We start from the raw sequence: 24,512 nt of genomic DNA on the forward strand, positions 1-24,512 counted from the left end.
ACAGTGGCTGTGCATTATTCATATAGGGAGATTTTTTTTAGGGAAAAAGGTATGTCCTTAACATATGCATGAAGTGGTAATCCTGAGGAGTGTGAAGTTATGCTGATAGGAGTTTCAACAGACGGGAAGAAGCACGCTGGGCTCCTGCCACATGAGAGGCAGCCTACAGGCTCACCTCTATAATCTTTATAACCACACTGTTTTATTGTTTTCTGTGACTTACAAATGAAGGAACTGAGGCTGAAGGTGTGACATCTTGGCTTTGCCCCTTACCCTCTGTGTGACCACAGACAAGTTGCTTAACCTCTCTGAGCCTCAGTTTCCTCCTTGGTAAAACGTATCAGCGGTCGGCAGAAAGAGAGGGTCATAGGTACAGCCAGACACACTCTTCTTACCCCAGGCAGGAGTACGTTGGGTGGTATGAGATGGCGTGCAGCTTTTCTCTTCTAGCATCTCTTCAATGGATGGCAGTCAGCTTTGGATTAAGACAAACCAACTCAGAATGGACTCCTTGGTACTAATGATGGCTGAAAACCCATAGGGCAGTACTACAGTGAGGGTGAGGCCCATGGGCAGTGGCCTTTTAACTCAGATAATTGAGTCCAGGGAGGAGAAATGAGTGCATTCTTTGCCTCACGGCCACCCCCCACTCTGCCTAAGCACCAGGAAGCCAAGCACCATCCCAGGTGTTAGGACAATAGGAGCATGCAGAGTTTGCTCAAGAAGATATTTGTGGGATTGAATTACCATAGTGGTATAATACCATTCGGGCATGAGCTGGATGTTCTCATCTATACTGTAGAAAACAGGTGCTCATTTTCCTGCGTGCAGATGACATGGTTATGTCGTCTTAAGCTGGGCAAACTTTGATGATAAACTCTGGTCCAACCTAATGCCACGGATGGCCTGTTTTAAAATCAAAGTTCTGGGCAGCCAGGGTGGCTCAGTGGTTTAGCGCCTGCCTTCAACTCAGGGCCTGATCCTGGAGACCCGGGATCGAGTTCCACATCGGGCTCCCTGCATGGAGCCTGCTTATCCCTCTGCCTGTGTCTCAGCCTCTCTCTCTCTCTGTGTCTCTCATGAATAAATAAATAAAATCTTAAAATAATAAAATAAAATAAAATAAAATAAAATAAAATAAAATAAAATAAAATAAGATTTCTCACCAGAGATTTTCACCTTCACTCCTCACCTCCCAAATATGATTAGCCAAAGTTCTGCTCTGGTTCTGGTACTTAAAGTGCGGTCCCAGAACCAGCAGCGTGAGCGTCACCTGGGAACTTGTTGGAAATGCAGATCCTTAGCCCTACCCCCAGCAGTTGTGTCTTAATAAGTTGGGTGATGCGGAAGGGGGGTATGTTGTGATGCTTGCTGAAGCTTGAGCACCACTGCTGTGCTCCTCTTTGGAAACCTTCCTTGGCATTCCTCCTACTATAAGGTGCCTTAGCTCTCACTGCATGGTTGGAAAGTCAATACATTCCGTACCTAGATTTATATTTGCCAGAGAGTTACATTGTTCAAAGCCACAAGTTCTCTGACCCCTGCTATAGTTTTTTCACAGCCAAAGTGGCTGTTTGGTTGAATTTCCAAGTCAAAGTCACTGTGGCTACTACACCCAATGATGCGGGACTCTGGGTCTCAGTCACCCATTTATCTTTGTTCAAGACTAGACCCCAGAATTTCTCAGGAGCGTCAGCCCAGCCACCAGACATCTGTCTGCCCTCTCCTGGTTTTAGAATGGGCCCCTCTATTTTTCCTAAGAGATTCCCATCATACCCTCAGCCCATTGCCTGTTAGTTTTTAAGAGCTCATCTGTTTTATCGGGGGCACTGCCTCAGGCCACTGATGGAACTTCCTTCTCTGCAGAGGCCTATAGAAAGCTGTAGGGGCGGGCGGTGTCCCATCTACAGCCCGTGGCCAGGCCCATTTACCTGGCACAGTTGGGCCTAATCTCACTCGGTTTTATATTCTTTTCCTTTCATTGTTTTCCCCTTTGTCCTTATTTTTCAACTACAGACTTTTACCTTGTATTTTATGGATCTTTAATGACTGCCTTGGTTAATTTTGGAAGGAAACAGTTTCAACAAATAAATCTGAGTACTTTTTGTTATGGGCTACCACAGATAGGAAACATTAGCATTTAATAAGGGATGCCCTTTAATTGGCTGCGTGCACAGGAGTCTGTGATTCCAAACGCCGCGCACCCTTGTCGTATCAGATGGTAAGGGATTTGGTTCAGACTTCTTTAAACCTACAAAACCAATCCGTCTGAGAGTTAGACAGCCAAATGAAGGAAATGTAAGCATACTGGACAGAAGGCCCTTTAGCAGGTGGTAAGTCAGCCTGCTCCAAAATATATTCATAAGTCAACAGCTCCAGAAATGGAGCAGTGGAGATTGTGGCCCGAGCACTCTCCTCACGAGGTTAGAAATGCCCTAGAAACACTTCAAGAACCTGTCTCATTTCCCAGCAGTAGTGGATACGATGCAATTCTGTTGCTTGAGTGATGCACTTTCCTTAGTTTATAATTTAAAGCCCAAATGTACTTTTAAAAAGTAGATATATAAGGTTTTCATAGATCCACCTACTTCCGAATTAAGTATAACTCAGGTTGCCTTGGGTACTGTTCTCAGGGAAGTCACATTGAGTGTCTCATTTGCTCAGTGGGTGCCCTTAGGCTTGTGGCAGGTGGAAAGCCCAGCCCAGCCCCTTCCTCCCCATTCTGCAGACACAAAAGGGACAAGAGAGTACTTACACCCACCAGTTAGTGAACATCCATTGCATGCCAGTCAGGCACTGTGCCAGGCACTTAACATATTTTTGACTTTTTCTCTAATCTTTACAAGGCTAGGAAAGGCAGGATTATAGTTTTCTATTGTGCAGTGCTAGATGTTCATCCCATCTTCCACTTGGGTAAGAATTTGAAACACGCTGGAACTTTTAAAAATTTGAGCATGAAAATGGGTGGCAAGCAAAACTTTATATGGAAGCGAGACTTTATTGTTCTTGCTGAACCCCTGCTGCCCAAGAATCAAGGATGATAACGAATATAAAAGCACTTTGAAAAAAAAAAGAAAAAAAAAAGAAAAAAAAAAGCACTTTGTACTACTACACTTTTGTACTATGTAAGAGGCTTTTACATAAATGGCATTTCAGTGGCTCGACAACTGTAAGGGTCTCTAATTAATAGGGAATCGTGTTTGAGCTATTGTCTAAAGTGAGGGAATCGAGAAGTTATCTTTGTTAGGTTGAGGCAGAAGCCCCTCCAGAAGTCTGCTGGAATTAGAGCAGCATGTGTCAAAAATGGACCTTCACATCTATGGAACACAGATAATTGGGGTGGAAAGATGGCACATTAGCACCTAGTTAGGCTCTTGGACTGGAGCAGTATTTGAAGTCTGTAGATCCAGTTCTTAGAAATGCTGCAATGAGTAGGAAGGAGGTGAAATGTGTTTCTCGAGTGATTGACATAGAACTTTCTGGGGGGTGATGCCCTAATCATTGTATTAATGGAAGGGAGCAAGTGTGTGCTTGACATGGACTATTTCTCCAAATAGATCTTGTCCCCTGCTGCCTCCTCTCTGCTTCTTGCTCTAATTTGCCAGATGTCTTCCTCCCTCCCACGCCTCTACACTTTTCCGCCAATGGTGAGCTGTCATTGATCGGTTCCCTCTCAACAATGACTCTTGGTCACATACCCTGATGTTACCCTAGTAGCCTGGTGCCCCTCCCTAGCTCTGATGTGCAAAGCAGGGGGCTTCTCAAGCCGGTTTCTTGGGCTTATTCTAGATCCTTGAACGTGTATGGGAGAGACTCGTCTAGTTTTAAAGAGGTGCTAAGACAGATATCCTCGCGTGGGAAAACAAAAAAACCCACAAAACCTTGTCTAGCCTTAAGAAAAAAATGAAGCCTAGAACCAGTTTTCCCTTGGTACATGTTACCATCAGGGGGCAATGCCCTCTTCAAGCATTTTTAGAGAAGGGGAGCTTTCAGAAAGCCTTTGCTTCCCAGTGACATAGCTATGGCTCTTCTGTGTGTTCCTCTAAATTCATTTTGATTTGGTTTTGTCTTAATTCTTTTCATTTTGAAGTAAATTTACCCCTACTCACAGGTGGATCTGGGTAAAGAATGTCTCATTGCAAGTTAGTGGTTACAAACTCTGCTTAATTAATCCTTCAGCTGTAGCTGAAGGCAGAGCCACAGATCATGCAGGCCCTGGGTTTTCCCTCCCTGCTGCTTTTAAAACCCTCCTCACCCAGCAGGAGAAGAAGGACTGTGGAAATCGTGGGCGGGGGAATATCGATCCCACTGCCTTTTTGCTACTTCTGAGCAGATCTGCTGGCAAATGGAGCAGGTGAGATCGTGGACTGAAAGTGTGGGGCTTTTCTATGGGGTATGCAGTCTCTCATCCCCTTCAGGGCGGGTGAATCAAGAACGAACATAGGAATTTTACTTTGGAGCAGAGGGCTTCAGATTTATGTTATTAAGAAAAAAAATGTGTTTCGGCTTTTCGGATTTCACAGTGAGGGTAATGACCGTGTGTCTTTGTTTTCTCCTTTCCCTCGTCTGTGGGCACGTAGCACGTGTGGAGCGAGAGCGAGGACTGCCTGCCTTTCTTGCAGCTAGCACAGGATTACATCTCCTCCTGCGGCAAGAAGACGCTCCACGAAGTCTTGGAAAAAGTCTTCAAGTCGTTCAGACCTGTAGGTGCCTGCTTGGCTTCCAAAGCCACCTTGTTTTCTACAGTGATTGTGCTTGGAATAACAGGGATGGTGGGGAAAGTGGGCAAAACCTGGGATGACTAATTGTTTTTCTCTTGTCTGCTTTGTGGCTTAAAGATAGCAGCGAAGGGAAGGAGGGTGAGGGCGGAGAGGGAGGGGGAAACGGGATGTGACACAGCTGTTTGTTGCAGGAATGATGGTTATTTCTAGCATCACTTGAGTTGAGAATCTCTGATAGGGTGGGAAGCAGACAGAGCCCTGATGAGACTCCTGAGTATTCCTGTTCTTGTCCAGTGGACTTAGGGCCAGAATGCTTGGGAGTGCTATGGAGGTTCTCTTCTATGGGGCCTGTATTTGGGGTGCTGCCAAAGGGCTGTTCTACAGGATGTGCCTCCATGGCTCTGGGTATGGAGAAGGATGAAACGATCCCGGGGTTCTGTTCTCTTTTTATAAACTATCTTATGTAGGGAGCTTGCTTTCCGTACCACCTCCCCACCCGCCACTCTGCCCCAACCCAGGATTTAGGAATCTGTATATCCTCGCCTAGCAGTTTGTTTTCATGCTGGCTGAAAAACATGTAAGGCGAATTCTCACCCCTATTCTGAAGATTACCTATTCCCCTTTATCTTTAGTGGGAGATAAAGTCACATTACTGGTGTTGTGACACTTCCCCTGAGTTCAGTTCCCTTGCCTGCCATAAATACTCTACACCTTCAATGATATCTGCTCTAGGATTTTTTTCTCCCAATTTTTAAAAATAGTGTCTACTTCTCTGCTGCGATTTTCAAGCTTGCCTTTCAATTCTCTGAACATAGTAGGCATGATTGCATGGTTGTGTAAGAGAGTATGTCTGACATTCCAGTATTTCAAAGTTTGCAAGTCTGTTTTGTCGTCTTTTGTTTCAATCGTGTCTCACTCTTGGTATCTTGTTTCTTTGCGTGTTGGATTATCTCTGTGTGCTGGTTATGGTGTTGAAAATGTGTATATAGGAGTAAATTGAGGCCTGAGATGATGGTACCTTCCTCCAGGGAGGGTTTTGATCTGCTGCTGCTGGGGCTGGGGAGCCCTATCAATCTGAGACCACCTTCAAACAATTTGAGTAAGACTTGTGGTTCTTAGAACTCTCCAGGTGATGAAAAGCCAGGCTTCTTGTCTGGTTTCTTTTAGTTTATCCTTGTCCTGAGAGCTGTCTTAGTCCATTCGGCTCCTGTAACAAAATATCAGAGACTGGGAAGCTTATAAACAACAGACATTTATTTCTCACAGGTGCAGAGGCTGAGAAGTCCAAGATCAAAGTGCCAGTAGATTCAGCGTCTGGCGAGGGCCCACTTCAGAGACAGACAGCTGTCTTTTCACTGTAACCTCACGTGGTGGAAGGAGAGGGAGGTATCTCAAGGGCCTGTTTTATAAGGGCTCTAATCCCATTCATGACCTAATCCCCTCCCATAGACCCCACCTCCTAATAATGTCTCCTCGTCCCCTCGAGGGTTAGAATTTCAGCATATGACTTTTGCAGGGACACAAACATTCAGAAAATAACAGGTCTTTGGATCTCAGCTCAAAGTGGATAGTTTGGGTGTGTAGGTGGCTCAGTTGCTAAAGTGTCTGCCTTCAGCTCGAGTCGTGATTTGGGGTGCTGGGATCGAGCCCCACATTGGACTTCCTGTTCAACTGGGAGCTTGCTTCTCCCTCTCCTTCCTGCTCATGCTCCCACTATCTTTCTGTCTCTCTCTCTCTCTCAAATAAATAAAATCTGAAAAAACCCAAAAGGGGTAGGGATGATTTATCCCAGTCTGCTCGTTTGGAAGACTCTGGGTTTGACTTTTCAGTCCCTCTGTAGCTCTTAGAGTAGGCCAGGAATGCAGTAAAGTTTCTAGCTATTTCTTTCTAGGTCAACAGATGCCCTCAGGACAAAAGCAGCTTTTTATGTTTACCTCTCTAGGTTCTAATTCTTCAATATATTTAAGAAAGCATTTTTCAAATTTAATCCAGCTTTTTTAGTTCTCTGAGGAAGAGTTGATCCCAATCACTCAATTCACCATTACAAGAAATAGAATTTCAGTGGCTTTTCTCACTCTCTCTGATTTGTATCATTTGTCCAGCCAATTCCTATTTTATTTCTTCATTTTCCAAGCCTGGTTGGCTCATTCACAGTAGACTCATGACTGGAAAGTACTGATCTATTCCTCATTCATTCTGTATATATTTACTAAGTACCCAGCTACTGTATTCCTAAGACTCGATTCAAACAGATGAAAATCTTATCCTTATATTCTGGTAGCAGTGGGAGAACAAGATAAATAAGTCCAGCGCATAATGTATTAGGAGTAAGTGCCAAGCAGAAAAAATAGGTAAGTCAGGGAAAGGAAGTAAGAAGTGTCAGAAGTACTAGAATTTTTTTACTGGGGGAGCAGTAGAGGCTTTGCTAAGAAGTTCACATTTGAGTACAACTTAAAGCATGAATCGTGAGGAAATCTAGGGGAGAGCTTTCCAGGTAGAGGCTGGGGAAAAGGTGAAGAGTGGGGAGAAGGATATCGGTGTTTCGGGAAAGAGGAGGGCTGGTGTGGCCAAAGTAGAAGGCTGGTAGGGAGGAGCAAGAGAGGAGCCTGAGGGATTTCAGGGGTTTGCAGGTCACAGAAGGGTCTGGGTTTTACTGTGGTGTGACAGGGAGCTATTGGAAGAGTTTGAGCACAAGAGGGATCTGACTTCACATTTTGAACCCCCGTCCCCGCGACCAGGTGAGAATAGGCCTCAAAAGGGGCGGGTGGGAGCATGGGGACCAGTGTGGAGGCTGTTGGGTCGTTCAGGTGAGGGGATGAGGGTTGGAGCAGAGTCATCACAGTGAAGGCAGCATGGAGGGGGTAGATTCTAGAGATGGCCTTGAAAGTAGACCAACTAGAGTTGCTGGTGGACCAGAGGTCGGGAGGGAGAAAAAGAGAGAAGGCAGGGGTGAACTAGGTTCCTTGGCCACGCAATGAGGGGAATGGCGCTGTCATTTACGGACATGGGGAGGCTGCAGAAGGAGCGGCTGGGGGATCATCTTACCAGGAGCTCAGTTTGGGGCATGTCAGTGTTAGAAATGCCATTAGACATCCAAGCAGAGATATCAAAGTAGGCAAAAATTTTTAAGACATTCAACCACCAATACCCCCCACCCCCAGCACCTGAGTGGCTCGGTTGGTTAAGCAGCTGGCTCTTGGTTTCGGCTCATGTCACCATCTTACAGTTAGGGGATCCAGCCCAGCCTCCGGCTTTGTGCTCAGCAGGGAGCCTGCTTCAGATTCTCTCTCCTTCCTCCTCCTGCTCACGCTATCTCAAATAAATAAATAAAATCTTAAAAAAAAAAATACACCCTGAGGCCCCCCACCCCCGCCCCACCACATCTTAGCCAGAAAAAAAATCTATTAGCACATGATACTCAACTTTGCAGCTGGTGTCCTCGCAGGGGTTCCATTCATGAGCCTGCCACCTGCTTTTCTTACTGCGCCTGTTCTCCTGGATTGCAAGCAAAATACCTGCAGAATTGGCCTCCCTGGAGAAGGCGAGCTCTCGCCAGAACTCATTTTGCTGTTTCTCTTTACCAAGAAGACCTGGCCATAGTTTGGCAACCAGGCAGCCACATGTAAATGGAAAGAAAAACACACGCTCCAAAGAAATCCAGATGCACAGCTGAAAGCAAGTGGATTGTTTGAACATTTTCCTTCAGATTCCTTTTTTTTTTTTTTTAAGATTTTATTTATTCACAAGAGACACACAGAGAGGCAGAGACACAGGCAGAGGGAGAAGCAGGCTCCCTGTGGGGAGCTGGATGCAGGACTCGATCCCAGGACCCCGGGATCACGCCCTGGGCCAAAGACAGACGCTCAGCCACTGAGCCACCCAGGTGCCCCTTCTTTCAGATTCTGCTGCTGCTGTGCCAGAGACACACAGGCTCAATCTGATGTTGTCGTTGGATTTCGAGGGTTCCTTTCTAAAGCAGAACCTTACATCCAAGGTGGGGCCCTGCTCCCAGTACAGCAGCCCATTGCTCTTGACATTTTTATGTACCAGGCACCCTTTGGTGGGGCCTTTTCTGCCCCTCAGGTAGAGTTGGGTGGGAAGCACCTTCTCAGAGTCAGGGAAGGTGAAGTGCAAGCAGGGCTTTGGGTTTCCCTCAGCCAGGACGGGTCCCAGATTGGATGAATCAGGGAGTGTTAGAGACCACAACGAGGGGCTGCTGGATGTCCCTGGGAAACTTTCACCCTCTTCCCCTCCACTCACTCAACGGTGTGGTTCTTCCCATGACTGTTCTCTGTTGGTTTTACGTAAGGGAGCTTTGTGTTTAGAAATAAGTTACAGCGAGGTGCCTGGGTGGCTCAGTCGGTTAAGCACCTGACACTTGGTTTCTGCTCAAGTCATGATCCCCAGGGTCCTGGGATGGAGCCCTGCATCGGGCTCCCTGCTCTGCGAGGAGTCTGCTTCTCCCTCTCCCTCTCCATTTGCCTGCTGCTCCCCCTGCTAATGCTGTCTCTCTCTGTCAAATAAATAAATAAAATCTTTAAAAAAAAAAAAAAGGAAAGAAGACCCAGCAAAAGGGCTTGTTGCGGTGGGGGTTGAAAGTATCTGTTGAGAGCACTTGGGTGGCTCAGTAGGTTAACTACCTGCCTTTGACTCAGGTCATGATCCTGGGGTCTCGGGTTAGAGCCAGCATCAAGCTCCCTGATCAGTGGGGAGTCGGCTTCTCCCTCTCCCCCTGCGCCTCACTCCTGCTGTGCACGTGTGTGCACACTCTCACCCTCCCTCCCTCTCTCTCTCTCTGGTGCAGGCGCATTTTCTCTCTCTCAATAAATAAATAATCTTAAAAAAAAAAAAAAAAAAAAACAAGGAAAGTGTCTGTCAAAGTAACACATACCCAAATGCTACAGGGTTATCAAGCAGGTAAGCTTGAGTACATCACCTCCCCGGACACGTGTGGTAGGCCGATCAACCCGTGTAGCTGCTTTTTGTTTATAGTTGGGAAAACCATGGGGGGGGGGGGGTCTTTCCACTTTCATCTTAGAACAGCCTCACCCGTGGCTTTGTATCCTTGTTTCCCCTTGGCCAGCCCATCACCAGCCCCTGCCCTGTGCAGGCTCTCCAGAAAGATCAGCACCTGTCTGTTGACCTCCTGCTGCTGCCGCCTTTTGGGGCTTCAGCCAAGCAGAGTCCGTGAACTTTGCTGAAGCTTGTACGCTCCTGTGTGCACGGTCCAGAGGGACGGGGTCATCTTCTGGGCTCCTTAGCCATCCTGCCCGAAAGGCAAGGATGCCAATTTAGTGCTCAGTCTTTCTGCCAACTTGGCCCACACTGTGCTCTTCCCCCTTCTCCTCTCTTGTGTGCCTTCCTCCCACCAATACAAGCAGTGTCACGGTCAAAGCCCTCCTGGACGCATGAAGAAAGCTGTTGGATTTGAAAAGCAGGAAACCTTTGGTTTTGTTTTATTCCTTTTCCCCATCTCACGCCTCCTCTTTTTTTTCTATTTCTTTGTCACGTGTTCAACAAAATATATGGACTGTTTGCTATTTGCCAAAGCACTACTTTGGAGAGTGAGGGGCAGGATACAGTGCCCAGCTCTTGCCCTCAAGGAGCTGACTTTCTGGTAGGCGAGACAGCCACAAAAACATACACGTTCCAAGGCGGAGCACTTATTTCGGTCCAGACACTCTCCTAGATACTGTGCAGAATAAGCAAAGGAGTCCCATTCCCTGCTGTGCTCACTCCACTTTGGGGAAATACTTCCTAAGGGGACATTAGTGACCACGTAGTACAGGGTGTTGTTTGTGGTCTCTTTACCTAGTTATGTGGACTCAGGAGACTACATGTTGAGGAACCCAAGCTTTGTGGGCAAGCCGCTCTGGCACTTGCTGGCTGCATGTCCTTAGCCAAGTCACTTACCCTCTCTGTTTCTTAGTTCCTTCATTTGTAAAATTAGGAAACCAGTGTTGATAGATACCATAGAGATCTATGAAGATTAAATGATGCAATTCTTGTCAGGTACTTAGTACAGCACATTACACAGGATAAGCCCTGAATAAATGCTGGCAGTGATCTGGATGGGACCAGGACACGAGGCAAAATGCTGTGGGGAAGTGAGTAGGACTTAGTGAAACCTTTTGTAGGATTCTTAGATTTTTGTTGGAGAGAGAGGACTATTGCTAAGTGATTTCAACACATGCTTGAGCAAAAGCATCCAGCTGAGATAAGGGATTTTTTAAGAGGTATAGTTGGGGTATTATAGGCAAAAGTTTATTAACATTTTGGCTATAGAATAAGCATCCATTCAGTACTTGATCCATGCACCTCACTGGTTAGATGCTGGTCCTGCAGGGAGGACAAATGGAAGCTCCCGTCCCCTGGAAGGGCATATGACCAAAGAGTCTCTGGGTGACAGGGTTGTGGCCAATACTTCTTCTTTTCTGTATTTTCTAGATTTTCAGTGATGTCACAGAAAACACTCTCCATGGTACTTTTTCCCCCAAACCTATTGTCTACAGTGTGTAAGAAGGGCTAGAAATAGGGGGATCCCTGGGTGGCTCAGCGGTTTAGTGCCTGCCTTCGGCCCAGGACGTGATCCTGGAGTCCCGGGATCGAGTCCCACATTGGACTCCCTGCATGGAGCCTGCTTCTCCCTCTGCCTGTGTCTCTGCCTCTCTGTCTGTCTCTCATGGATAAATAAATAAAATCTTTAAAAAAAAAAAGGTGGGCTAGGAATATTAGAGGCAAGTGGGCTCACCAACGAAGAGCCAGGCCGCAGCTTCCTGAGAAATTGAGACCTGAAGACATGGCAGGATCCAGACGAGCTCAGAGGGGAGGAGACCTGAGGCCAAGAAGGTCTAGAAGGGCACATCAGGGCCCCGTGGCTCAGATTTCTCAGAGATGCCCCCTGGGTGGGTGGCTCAACCCTGCCCTGGCCTGTCTGGCTCCCATGCCATTGCAGCCTCTAGCAGGTCACTTGACCTCAGGGTCCCCATCTTTAAAATGGGGGTCATACCCGTTTTGCTGTCTTGTGGATTCCTGTGGAGCTTCAAAATCAGATTAGGAGCACAAAGAACTCCTGACAAAGAACTGTTAAAGCCCATCCACACTGCTGAGGTTCATCTCAGGTTCTGATTCATTGGGTGAATACGTGACTCTGCGTGCAGTGGGGCAGCTTGCCTCCCAGAGGGACACATATTCAGCTCCTACTCCAGGGGCCTCCTAGCGTGGGCCTCGTTCCTGCCGGAATGTCCTATCCAGACGGTACACGTAATGCCAATGGCAGCGCCAAGCAGGTTGTCATTGGCATCTGGAACAGGCGGGTTTATCTCTGCTGTGCAACCAGCAACAGCCTCAGAGACACCCATCAAGAGCCTTGAAAAATGTGAATTGGAGAATCGTTGGAGTCTTAACATTTTTCTTGTTTAAGTGGCCCTTGGTTGACAGTGGCTGGTCATCGCATGATTGAGCTAGATAAAAAAAATAGTAGTTATGGATCTAAATAATGGTGATGGCGCCACTTATATTTTGCCTCTGAGTCTTCATATCTTTTATTTATTGACAACTGACAGGCTTCCCCTGGTTAAAAAACACTTCACTGGCGAAGAGAGAGCTTACCATTTCCACTTTAGCTGCAAAATCAAACCTTATTGGTGCCCTTTCAGTTTCTCTCAAAGCTTTATTTTATTTTATTTTATCCTGGACTATTACTCCTCCTCCTGATACTAGCACTGTGGATATTCAGGTCATGAGGCATCTGTTGTTATGACAACTTTGTGTGCTGTTCGGTTGATGTTGCTTTGATGGCCCTACCTGGAGTTAGAACCCGTGGTTCCCCCCTGTTTTCTTGCTCTCCTTGGCCTTCATCCCCTCCCTGGAGTTGCTGTTCCAACCCCATGTTTTTTCTTCCAAACACAGAGACACTTCTACCAGAAAAATTCCCCTAGTTCTAGCTGGCTGGCCTGAGTGAAATTAATATTTTCAGTTTACCACTGAAGGCTGAGGAGCCAGAGATTAAACCCCACAGGAAAGCCCATCATGACCCAGAAAAAGGCAAATTCTTGCATCTACTCTTACCACCTGGTTGAGAACCTGGAGGAAGAATCCACCTGTGGGAAGCTGCCCCAGTGGGTCAGAAAGTCTGATAAGAGAAGGTTATGCAATCATGTGGGTTTTAGGAAAAGACATTGAATGTTGATATGTTTATCATAGCTTTTGTTTGCTGCTCAGGTATGAAATTTCAAACATGTACTTTTTAGGAAATATAATTGCCCCTGAAAGTAAGGGAGTACCTACTAGTCTTGCCCATTTGGGTCTTATATCCATCTGGCCACCTACCCCTTTTTCTCCTAGTATCAAGAAGACAGACCGACCAGGATCTCGTTGTAGGTTTCCTGGTACCACTTAGCATCATTGATCATTAAGATAAATAGTCGCAAATTCCCCAAAGTTTAGGGTAATACTCAGAGGGTGGGTTTTGGATCAGTAGTGTTCCCATCACCTGGGAGCTTGTTAGGAACGCAGAACTTCAGGCCACACCTGAGACCAGCTGAATCAGAATCCACATTGGAAGTAGACCTCTGGGTGAATCACATAAGTAGTAAAGTGCTCCGAGGAGTTCTCTGGTAGGACCTTCCAGGGACCTCTGAAGCCACAAGCCACAAGACACTTCCTGAAAACACCCTAGCTAATCACCTGTGCTCTCCAAGGCAGAGACCTCTTCTCCCTTGCCACAGACACATTCTTCCATAGACACATTCTAGCCCTCTGCACTGAGCGAAGGCCACCTTTGGAGACAGCAGATGTGAAATGCCAGCTACATGTGTCCTCAACTCATTTCTGCCACTTTCTAATAGACCTGGAGTGAGTCCCTGAAGATCATTGATATTCTCCTGGGTCTAAAGAACTTTTATTCTCGAGGGTTGGCATTTCTACCTTTCAAGTATGGCCCTGTTTGGGTTCGTGGGCTGCAAAAGGTTTAATGTGATCACAGGTTGCCCAAAGGCAGCTTCATGCCAACACCATTGTTCAGAGGTAGCATAAAGATTTTTCTCCAGTCAATGGAAAACATTGTACTGAACAGAATTAATGATTATAACTATTAGAAGTAATTTAAATGTACCAGATAGGATTGCTTGGCCTGTCTCCTTTTCTTATGCATACAGTAAAAGCAAGGACCCCAGGATTCTTTTTTTTTTTTTTTTAATTCATGATAGACAGAGAGAGAGAGAGAGAGAGAGAGAGAGGCAGAGATACAGGCAGAGGGAGAAGCAGGCTCCATGCTAGAAGCCTGACGCGGGACTCGATCCCGTGACTCCAGGATCGCGCCCTGGGCCAAAGGCAGGCGCCAAACCGCTGAGCCACCCAGGGATCCCCAGACCCCAGGATTCTTACCAGTCTGTTTGTATTCCTGCCTCTGACATATCGTCTTGACTGTTAAAAATTTGGATCCATGGGACGCCTGGGTGGCTCAGCGCATGATCCTGGAGTCACCAGATCAAGTTCCACATCAGGCTCCCTGCATGGGGCCTGCTTCTCCCTCTGCCTGTGTCTCTGCCTCTCTCTCTTTCTCTCTCTCTGGCTCTCATGAATAAATAAATAAATAATAAAAAGATTACAAGGATTTAAAAAAAAATTGGATGCAGGGGTACCTGTGTGGCTCAGTAGGTTAAGGGTCCAATTCTTGACCTCAGCTCAGGTCTTGATCTCAGGGTTGTGAGCGTGTGGAGCCTACTTTAAAACAAAATGGATCCAGAAGTTAAATGTCGACTTAACTTGCCATAGATGGGAATAGAGACAGAGGTGAGAATGCTGGATTGTTGCATGTCTATGTGGTACTTTTTGCAATCCCAGGCAAATTATGGTTCTAGTGATTTTTTTGTTCTCCTCTGTGCTTTTTCCAATTGTACATACTCATGGATGTAGACATTAATATTGCACAAGGACTTTTTTTTAAAGTATATACCTTATATAAGATAAGTTATACTACTCAGTAGAAAACATTGACGCCTCCAGCTATAGGAACAGCATTGACAGCTAGAAGGGAATCTTCTGGGTACCTGGTGGTTAGGTTGTAGTCTGTCATCTGATGGCCTGGGTTTGAATTCTGGCTCTGACACTTACTGGGTAACTCTGTGTGACTTACTCAGCTTCTCGAGGTCTTATCTGTAATAAGGGGATAATACCTACCCCATAGGGCTATTAGGGGGACTAATGGAATTAATAATACATGTAAGGCTGCCTAACTCCATGCCTAGCAGATAGTAACGTAACCAATATTAACCATCATTATTAAATCCGCAGCACGATCAGATTGGTTTGTTGAAGGGCGTACTGACTGTGAGTCTGAGAATCAAGTGAGGAGGCTAATAGAATTGAGTTTCTTCTCTTCCTGCTTGTTGTAGTACTGATCTGCAGTGAGCTGGTCCAAAAGCAAGCACAGCTGAAGGGAGAGGGAGAAACAGGGGCTGGAGGCAGTCTACCGATGCAGCCGTAACTCCCCTTGGATAACTGAACTTCTGTGCTTTAAAATGAGCAGCCAAGACAATATAACCTAACTAATTTACATAAGGCTCTATAGTTTACAGACCATCGCCACATTCACTTTCTCATTTAATCTCCGTGGTCTCTCTAGACATAGAACAGGTGTCATGGTCCCCACTTTACAGAGAAGGACACTGAGGCTCAGCAAAGGTGATGGCTTGGCATAGGTCCCCAACTAGAGCCCTGGCTTCTGGATGCCTGGTCCAGTACCTTTTTTACACAGCCTCTCAGTTATCTGCAGGCCCTGCACTAAGGCGCCTTGGAAGTCAGGAAGGCCATTGAGAATTGCTTCTGTTCTTTCTTCCTCCTGTAAGGGTAGAGAGTGGACAGTTCTAGAAGTGGCATCAAAGTATTTCCCACCAACGGGAAGGGCCTCTTATGTGCTGATGCTCTAGACCTAAAAGTATGTGCTTTGGATTCACACCAGAGGTAAGGTAGAGAGCTAGGAAGAGGAGAGAGGGGGAGAGATGTGGTAATGGTTTCATGCTTGGCTCACTGGAACCTCTTCTACAAACCAGCCTAAGGAGAGGAGAGGAGGATATTGAGGGGTACATATGGTTTGAGTCTGTGTGAATTACTCAAGTGTATTATGAAAAAAGTATAATCAGTGACACAAGTCCTTAAGACAAGATGGCAAATGTGTAGGTGCATGCCTCAACTGCACCCTCTTTACCCATATCCGCCATGGCTGATTGACCATTCTTTTTCCCGCTGAGCTTTGGAATCCCCAACCCAGGGCTTCAGGCAGCTGCTACCTGTAAGATTTGTTAAGTGAGAGAGAACCCATTGGCCGTTCCTCTTTCAAGAGGTATCCCCCTTCAGTGCAGTGAGGAGTCCCATTTATTGTTGAATTAATGCATCTTCTGTGGGCATTTAGGTGATTCTCGGGTTCTCAGTAGGGGCAAAAACATTTCCGTTTTATCAACGATTTAAATATCATCACCCATTCGACGCTTTGACCTTGCTGTGTCACCAAGCAGCTCTTCAAATAAAAATGGAGCATCAGAACACTCACCATCGGTGTTCATTGTAGCCATCTTTTCCCTCTCTTTATTTTTTTACGCATTTTATTTATTTATTCGATAGCGAGAGTGCACAAGCAGGGGGAACAGGAGAGGGAGAAGCAGGTTCCCCACTGAGCAGGGAGCCCGACGTGGGGCTCAATCCCACAACCCTAGGATCATGACCTGAGCCAAAGGCAGACACTTAATCAACTGAGCCACCCAGGCTCCCCTTTTCTCTCTCCTTAGAGGCAAAATTTACATTTTGCTCGTTTCACTGCGATGTGAGAGGGCGACAGCGGCAGGAGAAAGGGGCTTCTCGCTTCCCCCAGCATCCTTGCGATTGCCCCACACTGTGCAGGCTGGCGGAGATGCGCCCCTCCTGCTCCACTCCTCCAAGGCAACTGTGGCTCTTTGAGACAGCTGCAGCCCTCCAGGCTCTATGGTGAAAGAGTGTGTCTGCAGCTGGCCACGACCGCCTTGCTAGGCCACATGGATAGATAATATGACCGAGGGGCTGGTAGATGATCTTGAGCTGAGTGCGATCATAGGGCTGTGTGAGACCTGCAAGAGTCAGGGTTCGAGAACTTCAGGGGAGAGGCATTATTTCCATGGGGATGTATTTCCTCATTTAAGCATTTGGGCAAGGGAGGAGGGGAAGAAGGGCCAGGGGTCGCCTGGCACAGGGAGGCAATGCAAAGTAAGCAGGATGGTCTATCTTATTACAATGGCTTAATGCAGTTAGTTTGGATCATAGGGCCGTTCAGCCAAGTTGCCTGAGAGTGACCAACCAAGAGGGCCAACATGTGAGGATGTCAGGGCCACGTGTAGACTGTAAATCTCATGGAGGAGCTGTGGGATGGAAGCACTGTGATCATGGGCAGGGCCCAGGAGTACCCAAGGCCACAGCTTTCTGCCAGCACCAGGGCTTTTCATTCATGTAAATCAGGCCCAGCAGACAGCACTCGGTTTCCAAGCAAAGACCAATCGGTGCTTTAAGGAAATGTTTACCGTGTATTTATTGTGAATTTCCCTGATGATAATCATAGAGCATTTGGAAAATACAAAAAGATAGAAAGGAAAAAATTTACCCATCACCACACTGTCTAAGACAGTACTCTTAAATTTGGATGTATTTGATGGAAGTCTTTTTTTCTATGCACTTGTATAGAAATTTTTAAAAATCTGTTATCATGGTAAAGATGCAGTTTTTAACCATGCTCTCTTTACAGGTATGAGCATGTTTTTATATCGTTACTAAAAATACTATCTTAAGTAGGTATATAAGATCCCATCTAACAGATGCACTGTAATTTAACCAAAAAATTAAACATTTCAGTGGTTTTCACATTTTTCTATGTGTGTTATAAATACTAGCAGTACATGGTTTTAGGGAAGAAAATCTAGAGGGTAGATTTTTGATGTATTGATGGAGGAGTCAGCATTGTTCATTGTACTACTGCTGACATCCCAGATGCGTGGGTGTGTGTGTATGTGTGTGTGTGTATTCATGCGCACGTGTGCGCATGTGTGCATGCACAGATACTATATTGTACATTGGTGATGTGTGGTTCCATGTTTTTTTTTTTTTAATTTTTATTTATCTATGACAGTCACAGAGAGAGAGAGAGAGAGGCAGAGACACAGGCAGAGGGAGAAGCAGGCTCCATGCACCGGGAGCCCGATGTGGGACCCAATCCCGGGTCTCCAGGATCGCGCCCTGGGCCAAAGGCAAGCGCCAAACCACTGCGCCACGTTTTGATACTTAAAAGTAGAGAGTCTCCAGGCTCCTCAAAAAAACCTGGCCCTTTGGGCACTGATCCATTGAACGATTGGCATTTCATCCAATATGTTTATAAAAATAGTTGTAGGGTTGGTTGACTCCAGTGGGAAATCCATAGCTGCTGTGCTAAGTCCTGCTGCTGAATTTAGGGACGCCTGGGTAGCTCAGCGGTTGAGCATCTTCCTTTGGCTCAGGGTGTGATCCTCAGGATTTCCTGCACGGAGCCTGCTTCTCCCTCTGCCTATGTCTCTGCCTTTCTCTGTGTCTCTCATGGATAAATAAATTAAAAATCTTAAAAAAACGGAGATGTGCCCCTCCTGCTCCACTCCTCCAAGACAACTGTGGCTCTTTGAGACACAAAAAAAGTGCTGCTGAATTTGAATCAGATGACTTTGGTCACCTTCCTGCCCGTGGGCCTTTTGGCACTCATGGCTGGTTCTCTTCTCTCTCCTCCAGTTACTGGGGCTTCCGGATGCAGATGATGATGCGTTTGAAGAGTACAGTGCAGACGTGGAAGAGGAGGAGCCAGAAGCGGACCACCCCCAAATGGGGGTCAGTCAGCAGTAACCTTGCAAGGGCTCCCGTCTGAGAAGGAGAGTGAACCCCCTGGTACCTGAGGTGGGGTCGCGTGCTCCTGGGTTAGCATTTTGCATTAGCACTTCGAAACAGGACATCTGACTCCCAGCATCCAAATTAGAACTAAGTACCTTTTTATTGACCACAAAATATCTGGGATGAGCTTTGCTCGGAAGTGACCTGAATTTTACTCCCGTTTCAGTGGGTTTCTATGGGGTTGTCTCGGTAGCCTTTGCCATTTTGAATTTAGAGTCCCATTTTGTGGCTGACTGTTCTCTCTTGAGCTTGTGTCGGAGAACTACCATTCGCTGACTCGAATGTAGAGAACTCTGAATGTATTAAGGATATGTTTTGAGTCCTCACAGGTGACATTATGGAGGGAAAGCATGACAGAGAAGAAATGCAGTCTGCACTTTTTACGTACTTTTTAAGTGTCCGTAAGTGAAGGAATTTGCTTATGAAGCATGGGTTTTAATATCTAGTCATTAAACTGCACAAGTGCAAATACAAGGGCAGGAAAGGATAATCACTTAGCTTTGGATGAAGAGGGGAAGAGAGGCAGAGAAGCCTTTGTCGAAGTGTCCTGCCATTACTGAGTTACCCGGATAGATAGCAACTGGTTCATGGTTAGTAGAAACATTACTTGCATGTTCGGTTATTTTAAAACATGCTAATTCCAAAGCCACTTTTACAATCCAAGAGTGGAAAATATAAATGGGGTGACATAAATTATTGATTTCTTTAAACTGTTTATAAACCGTCCCACATATGAAATGAAACATTTACGTTCTCTCTTTATAACCAGATGGCAACTTGTTAAATCATGAAAACATTCAGAATCCAAGTGCCACTTAAACTTTGAAGCCATAGATAAATTTAATGGGGAAATAAACCAGGATAAAATTTTTTAAAAATATGATGGAATCCTTCTTTACTTTCTTAATTTGTCTTTTGTTCCTAAAAAAAAAAAAAAAAAAAAAAAAAAAAAGTCAAGAAAAGGATCCCCCACTGTATAATTTATTGAAAAAATTGTCGTCAAGTGCTTCGAGGGATCTAACTGTGGTGAATTTTTAAAGCGATATGAAAGTGGAAATCTTTCAGCTGTGGGTTAGCTTGGTGCAAAGGGGGAAGTTTCAGTGATCCAAAAAAACTAAGACAACTCACAGAAACAGCTACTTAATAATTGGAAACACTGCTGTCATCACTTAGCCAACAAATACTTCTAGGGGAAATCCTTTGTAATGCTAACGTGAAATTATTTAAAGTGTTCATTTTCTTGGACCCTTCTGGATCTCTCAGAGCAGAATGCCTCCTTCACAACCCTTGACTAAATGTAGCATCTGGGGTGCGAATGTTTTTAATGTGCATACACAGGTTAGGTTATCATAGTTTGGGACTTAAAAAAACCAACAGCAGCAGAGTGCACAGCGTTTCTGGGAGTCTTGTGTATCTTCTAGGCATATCAGTATTAACCTGATTATCTCACCATTCTCTGTTTAATTGATTGGTGCCATGAAGAGCTCGGCTGCTTGCGGTGAAACAGCGTCCTACAGTTTTAAGTCATGGGCTAACACAATACGGTGGTTTCCATCCATGCTTCAGTACCACGTTTTTCTTTTCTTGGAACAACCCAGGTGAACTTCAAGTGAAAATGACTTTGCTTCCCAGTAGCCCATTCCCACAGCAAACCTCGGTGTCCCACCCAGTGGGGTGAGCACCCGGCCCCGAGCACAGGTTCAAGGTGCGCTGTGTTCTGTAGCTGGCACTCAAGTTTGGTAACCTCTGCTTTAACACAATAGGCCGAAAGAATGACCTCCTGCCACTGAAATGAAGAAGCTTGACTAGCTTGCTCCATTTGAAGGTAACCTGGAATTTTATACATAGAGGCTGAAAAGCTAGATTTACGTGTGTTTGCAAATGGAACGGATGTCGGTATAAAACGTGTTTTATGAAAAAAGTGTGTAGGCTTTGACCAAATGCATTTGGGCGTATTATCATGTTCACGTTCTGCTCGTAAAACCTGAACTGAGATCCACTCGGCCTTTCGGTGGAGAGATCTCGTCTGTGTTCTGTCCCAGGGGTTGAGGATCACGGTACTGTATGTTACTTATTTTCACGGCAAAAATCCCAGAAGGCATTAGCGAATGGAGCCGTTTCCTCTAAAACTTCCTTTTTATTCTGATCGGGCACCTCCCCGCCAGCACCTGCTGCCACACGGGCCCGTGCACACGCTCACGCCCACCTGGCCCGTGTTCCGTGCGGGGTCGTGTGTGCGGGTCAGAACCGCCTGGTGCCGAGCTCTCCGGGTCGGGGGCGTTGTTATGCAAGCGGTGCCCTGGTTTGACAGGTCCCTGACTTGCACAGACACATAAACCCTTACGAAGAAGGCCGGCTGGTGCCGTGGGAGGGGTTAGGAGAGAGACCTGGGTTCTAGGCCTGGCTCTGCCCGAGACCGCGTGACCCTGGGCAAGTCCCCTAACTCGCCTGAAACAACGGGTGTCGGCCCTTCTTGCTTTAACCGCTGTCACTCCACAGTTGCCCTCTGATGTGCGTGTGTACGCAGAGCAACTCGAGCAAAGTTTCGTCAAGGAAACTTTTTTTAGGGAAATAAGAACTAGAATTGGAATCTTGCCGAGATGCTGTCCTGAGGATGATGGCCACAGGGCTGCCTTAGAATATGTTTCTGTTGGTCCGTGAGTGTCCAGACCCCCTGGAGCCTGAGGGGCTGATGGCTTCCCATTCCTTAGACGAGGACAGGGTCAGGCGTCAGATACAGAAACGTGCCCCAGATGTGCAGGCTGTGTCTGCGGAAGGCAGGGCTTTTCCCTGGGCCCTGGCAGACTGTGGCTTTGGAAGTAGAGTAAGTTTTAACATAACCAGGAGGGGAGAATTTGCATGCAGAGCTGGGAGAAAGGGAAAGAGCAGTACTTGGACTTTTTTGCCATGTCATCCAGTAGAGAGGAAGAAAAGTGAGAGAGAGAAAGAGAGATTGTGTGTGCGCGAGCGTGTGAGCATGTGTGCGCGTTGGGGGGATTGACGGCCTGTTGATCACTGTGGGCCAGCTGTGAAGTCCTGCCTGTGATAACCTTACGAAATCTTGAGATCCAGGCTTTGAGTGAATCCGAGACGTTTTTCCTATGGTGGCCTAGTCACTGTCTCTGCCTGACAGTCATCCTGAGCACACTTTGCACCCTTCAGGGAACTGGAGGATGAGTTAGGGAGCTGGGGTGGGAGGTGGGTCCCCACACGATGCCTGCCCCCACCCAGGTTCAGTTACGCCCACGTCTCCCAGACTCATAGCAGCACATAGGACTTTGGTTTGTTTGTTTGTTTTTTTTAAAATATGACTTGAATATGAAAAGTCTCTTATTTAGGAATTCTCCTTGTGTCCGGTGCCAGAATTAGCTTTCCAGGGTCCTTAAGTGAAAAATCTCTCTCCTCTCATAGCTACCGTCATTTTTCATGGACAAATGGAAACCTTTCCTCCAGCACAACTACATCTCTAGATATTGTGTCTGTCTCATAAGAGCACAAAGTGTATGGACCTAGGGGAGCTGCGCTTCCAGAGCATTGTCGGAATTTATGTTTTAGAAACCTACCTTGCATATTAAAATTCACAAGTTGGGAAATTGGTATGAACAAATCTGATTTCCCACGGTTCGAGAGGCACATTAGGAATAGGCAGGACTTAATCTGGGGTGGGAGGAAAGGAGTAAGGGAGAAGGGGAGAGTTAGGGTCTAATTCTTTTAAAAAAAGAAAAAAGAAAAAGCCAGAAGACAGGTATCACGTAAGGTACAGGAGAACTGTTTTCGTGGCTATCCCACTAGGAGGTGGCTTTGCTCAAAGGGACTGCCTGCATGTTGAGAGACAAGACCCATGTCGGGGATGACTTTGTGGCTTTACGGATACCCCCCTGCAGCCAAGGAGACAGCAGGTGTCCTGCAAATCTGGTGGAGGTTTCCTCGGTAAACCAGCTGCCAGCCAGAGAAGCCCGTCTTCCCAAAGTGCTAATACACCTGTGGGCTCCAGTCACCTTGGGCAGCCCGTGAGCCAGATGTGACCCACACGTGCTTGCTCTCAGCGTGGAGGAGGCCGTGGGTCAGGAATGCCCCCCCCACCCCAGGCCTGGAGAGCAGAGCCCACCTACCCCACGGTGCTTCAGGTTGTAGAAAGAACACAATTAAACCGGCAGCGGATCACAGATCCCTCTTCCCTATAGCGAGTGTTAACCCCAAAGAGGTGCCACTGCCTATTACTCAGTCTTCAGATTACCAGAGAAGCGTAACTTTTTTTTTTTTTTTTAATGAAACATTAATCCTCTTCCACAAAGATCCAGTTAGTTATCTCAGTTTGGGGACACCAGGTATGACATGATAGACTGAAGTCTTTTGGATTTTACACAGAATACTGAAAACTTGCCAGGATGCCAGTAGCCTCTGGTGTTCATGGCAACGTGGTGTCCATGGTAAAATAGCTATGCTCACATTCCCCTGGGATTAAGTTGTTGAATAATATGTTGTCTCTGATACTTTTATTTAAATTTGTATTACCAAAATAGAGGGCCCATGAGCATCACCTGTTAGAAACCTCGTTTAAAGCACCGTGTGGCTGGATAGACCCGGGCAGTTGAAAGCGTGCGCCAAGCCACATAAAAATAAACAATTTACTGAGAACTGTATTCCCGTTATTCAGTATCGAGAAAGCAGATAGTCTATTCTTTGTCAAACTGCCTTTCCCTGTTGTTTTCTTTTGTTTTCGTTTCTGAAGGGTCGTTTTTTTACTCTGAGTACCTTCTGATAGGCAGGCGGGTAAAGACACAGCAGTACTGTGTACACACGTCACCTCTTCAGAGGAGAAGGCAAATGATCAATTCTAGGGAAAATCGGAAACGATCCGTGAGCCAGTCTTCATCTGTGTGTGAGAGCAGAGCTTAGCCATCTACGGGAGAAACAAAATCAAGGAACGGATTTGGGGTTCTTTTTCCTTAGGCAAAAATGTTTCATGCAGGGTGTGTATGTTTTCTTTGCCTTTATATTTCCTTTCCTAGAAATCTCTTGTAAATGACAAAACTGTGAAATGGGTTGCCAAAAAATTGTTGCCCTTTGTTTTAGATGCCACAAGCAGTGTAAATCCCAAACGGAACCCTGTCCAGTCTGCTCCTTCCTCCCTCCCCAGAGAGTGAGGATCTCATCCACCAATGTAATTACCATACGCTTGCTATTAAAGAGCCTTCCAAACTCTGGTGATGTTTGCCTCTTTTTTCCCCACCCTCCACAGTGTTTGGTCGAGAGGACACCTCACGCGACGCAAACGAGGGACAGAGAATGAGGACCACCAGCCAGCATTGTGGTTGCCACAATGCGGCCGGGGAGTGGGGGGATGTTTGCAGGAACCACTGACATGATTCAAATGTTAGCAGTGGATGTGTTTTGAGGCTTTTTTTTTTTTTTTTTTTTTTTATTTATGATAGTCACACAGAGAGAGAGAGAGAGGCAGAGACACAGGCAGAGGGAGAAGCAGGCTCCATGCACCGGGAGCCCGACGTGGGATTCGATCCCGGGTCTCCAGGATCGCGCCCTGGGCCAAAGGCAGGCGCCAAACCGCTGCGCCACCCAGGGATCCCCTTGAGGCTTTAATATATCTGTTCCGGTGTGGCTGGTGGGTAGTGATTTTCCAGTCTTCCTTCAAACTAGTACTTGAAGTGTGTATACGAGGACCCTATTTTTTTCTATCATAGCGAGTTACCACATGTACTTTGTGACACCAGTTAGAAACCTGTGGTCACTCTGTGACAACATGATGCTGTTTCCCCACGGCTCTCCTCCCAGTGATTGTTATTCAGTAAACAGTGGCATCCAAAGAGTAAATCAGAAGTCGGTGGTAAGTCCCATTAT

The 24,512-nt window shown here is 46.3% G+C and overlaps 1 protein-coding gene across 1 annotated transcript in view; it reads left to right on the plus strand.

The window, feature by feature from the left end:
• Nucleotides 1-23,860, plus strand: part of MTURN (maturin, neural progenitor differentiation regulator homolog) — a 29,417-nt gene extending 5,557 nt beyond the window's left edge. Inside the window, exons 2-3 of the mRNA XM_025993078.2 lie at nucleotides 4,581-4,703; nucleotides 18,498-23,860. Of these exons, the coding sequence (XP_025848863.1) occupies nucleotides 4,581-4,703; nucleotides 18,498-18,608 (234 nt within the window). The 3' untranslated portion in view covers nucleotides 18,609-23,860. The remainder of the gene's footprint in view (nucleotides 1-4,580; nucleotides 4,704-18,497) is intronic.
• Nucleotides 23,861-24,512: the final 652 nt, after the last annotated feature.

The sequence above is a fragment of the Vulpes vulpes genome, chromosome 7, assembly GCF_048418805.1.
Source record: "Vulpes vulpes isolate BD-2025 chromosome 7, VulVul3, whole genome shotgun sequence".
Lineage (NCBI taxonomy): Eukaryota > Metazoa > Chordata > Mammalia > Carnivora > Canidae > Vulpes > Vulpes vulpes.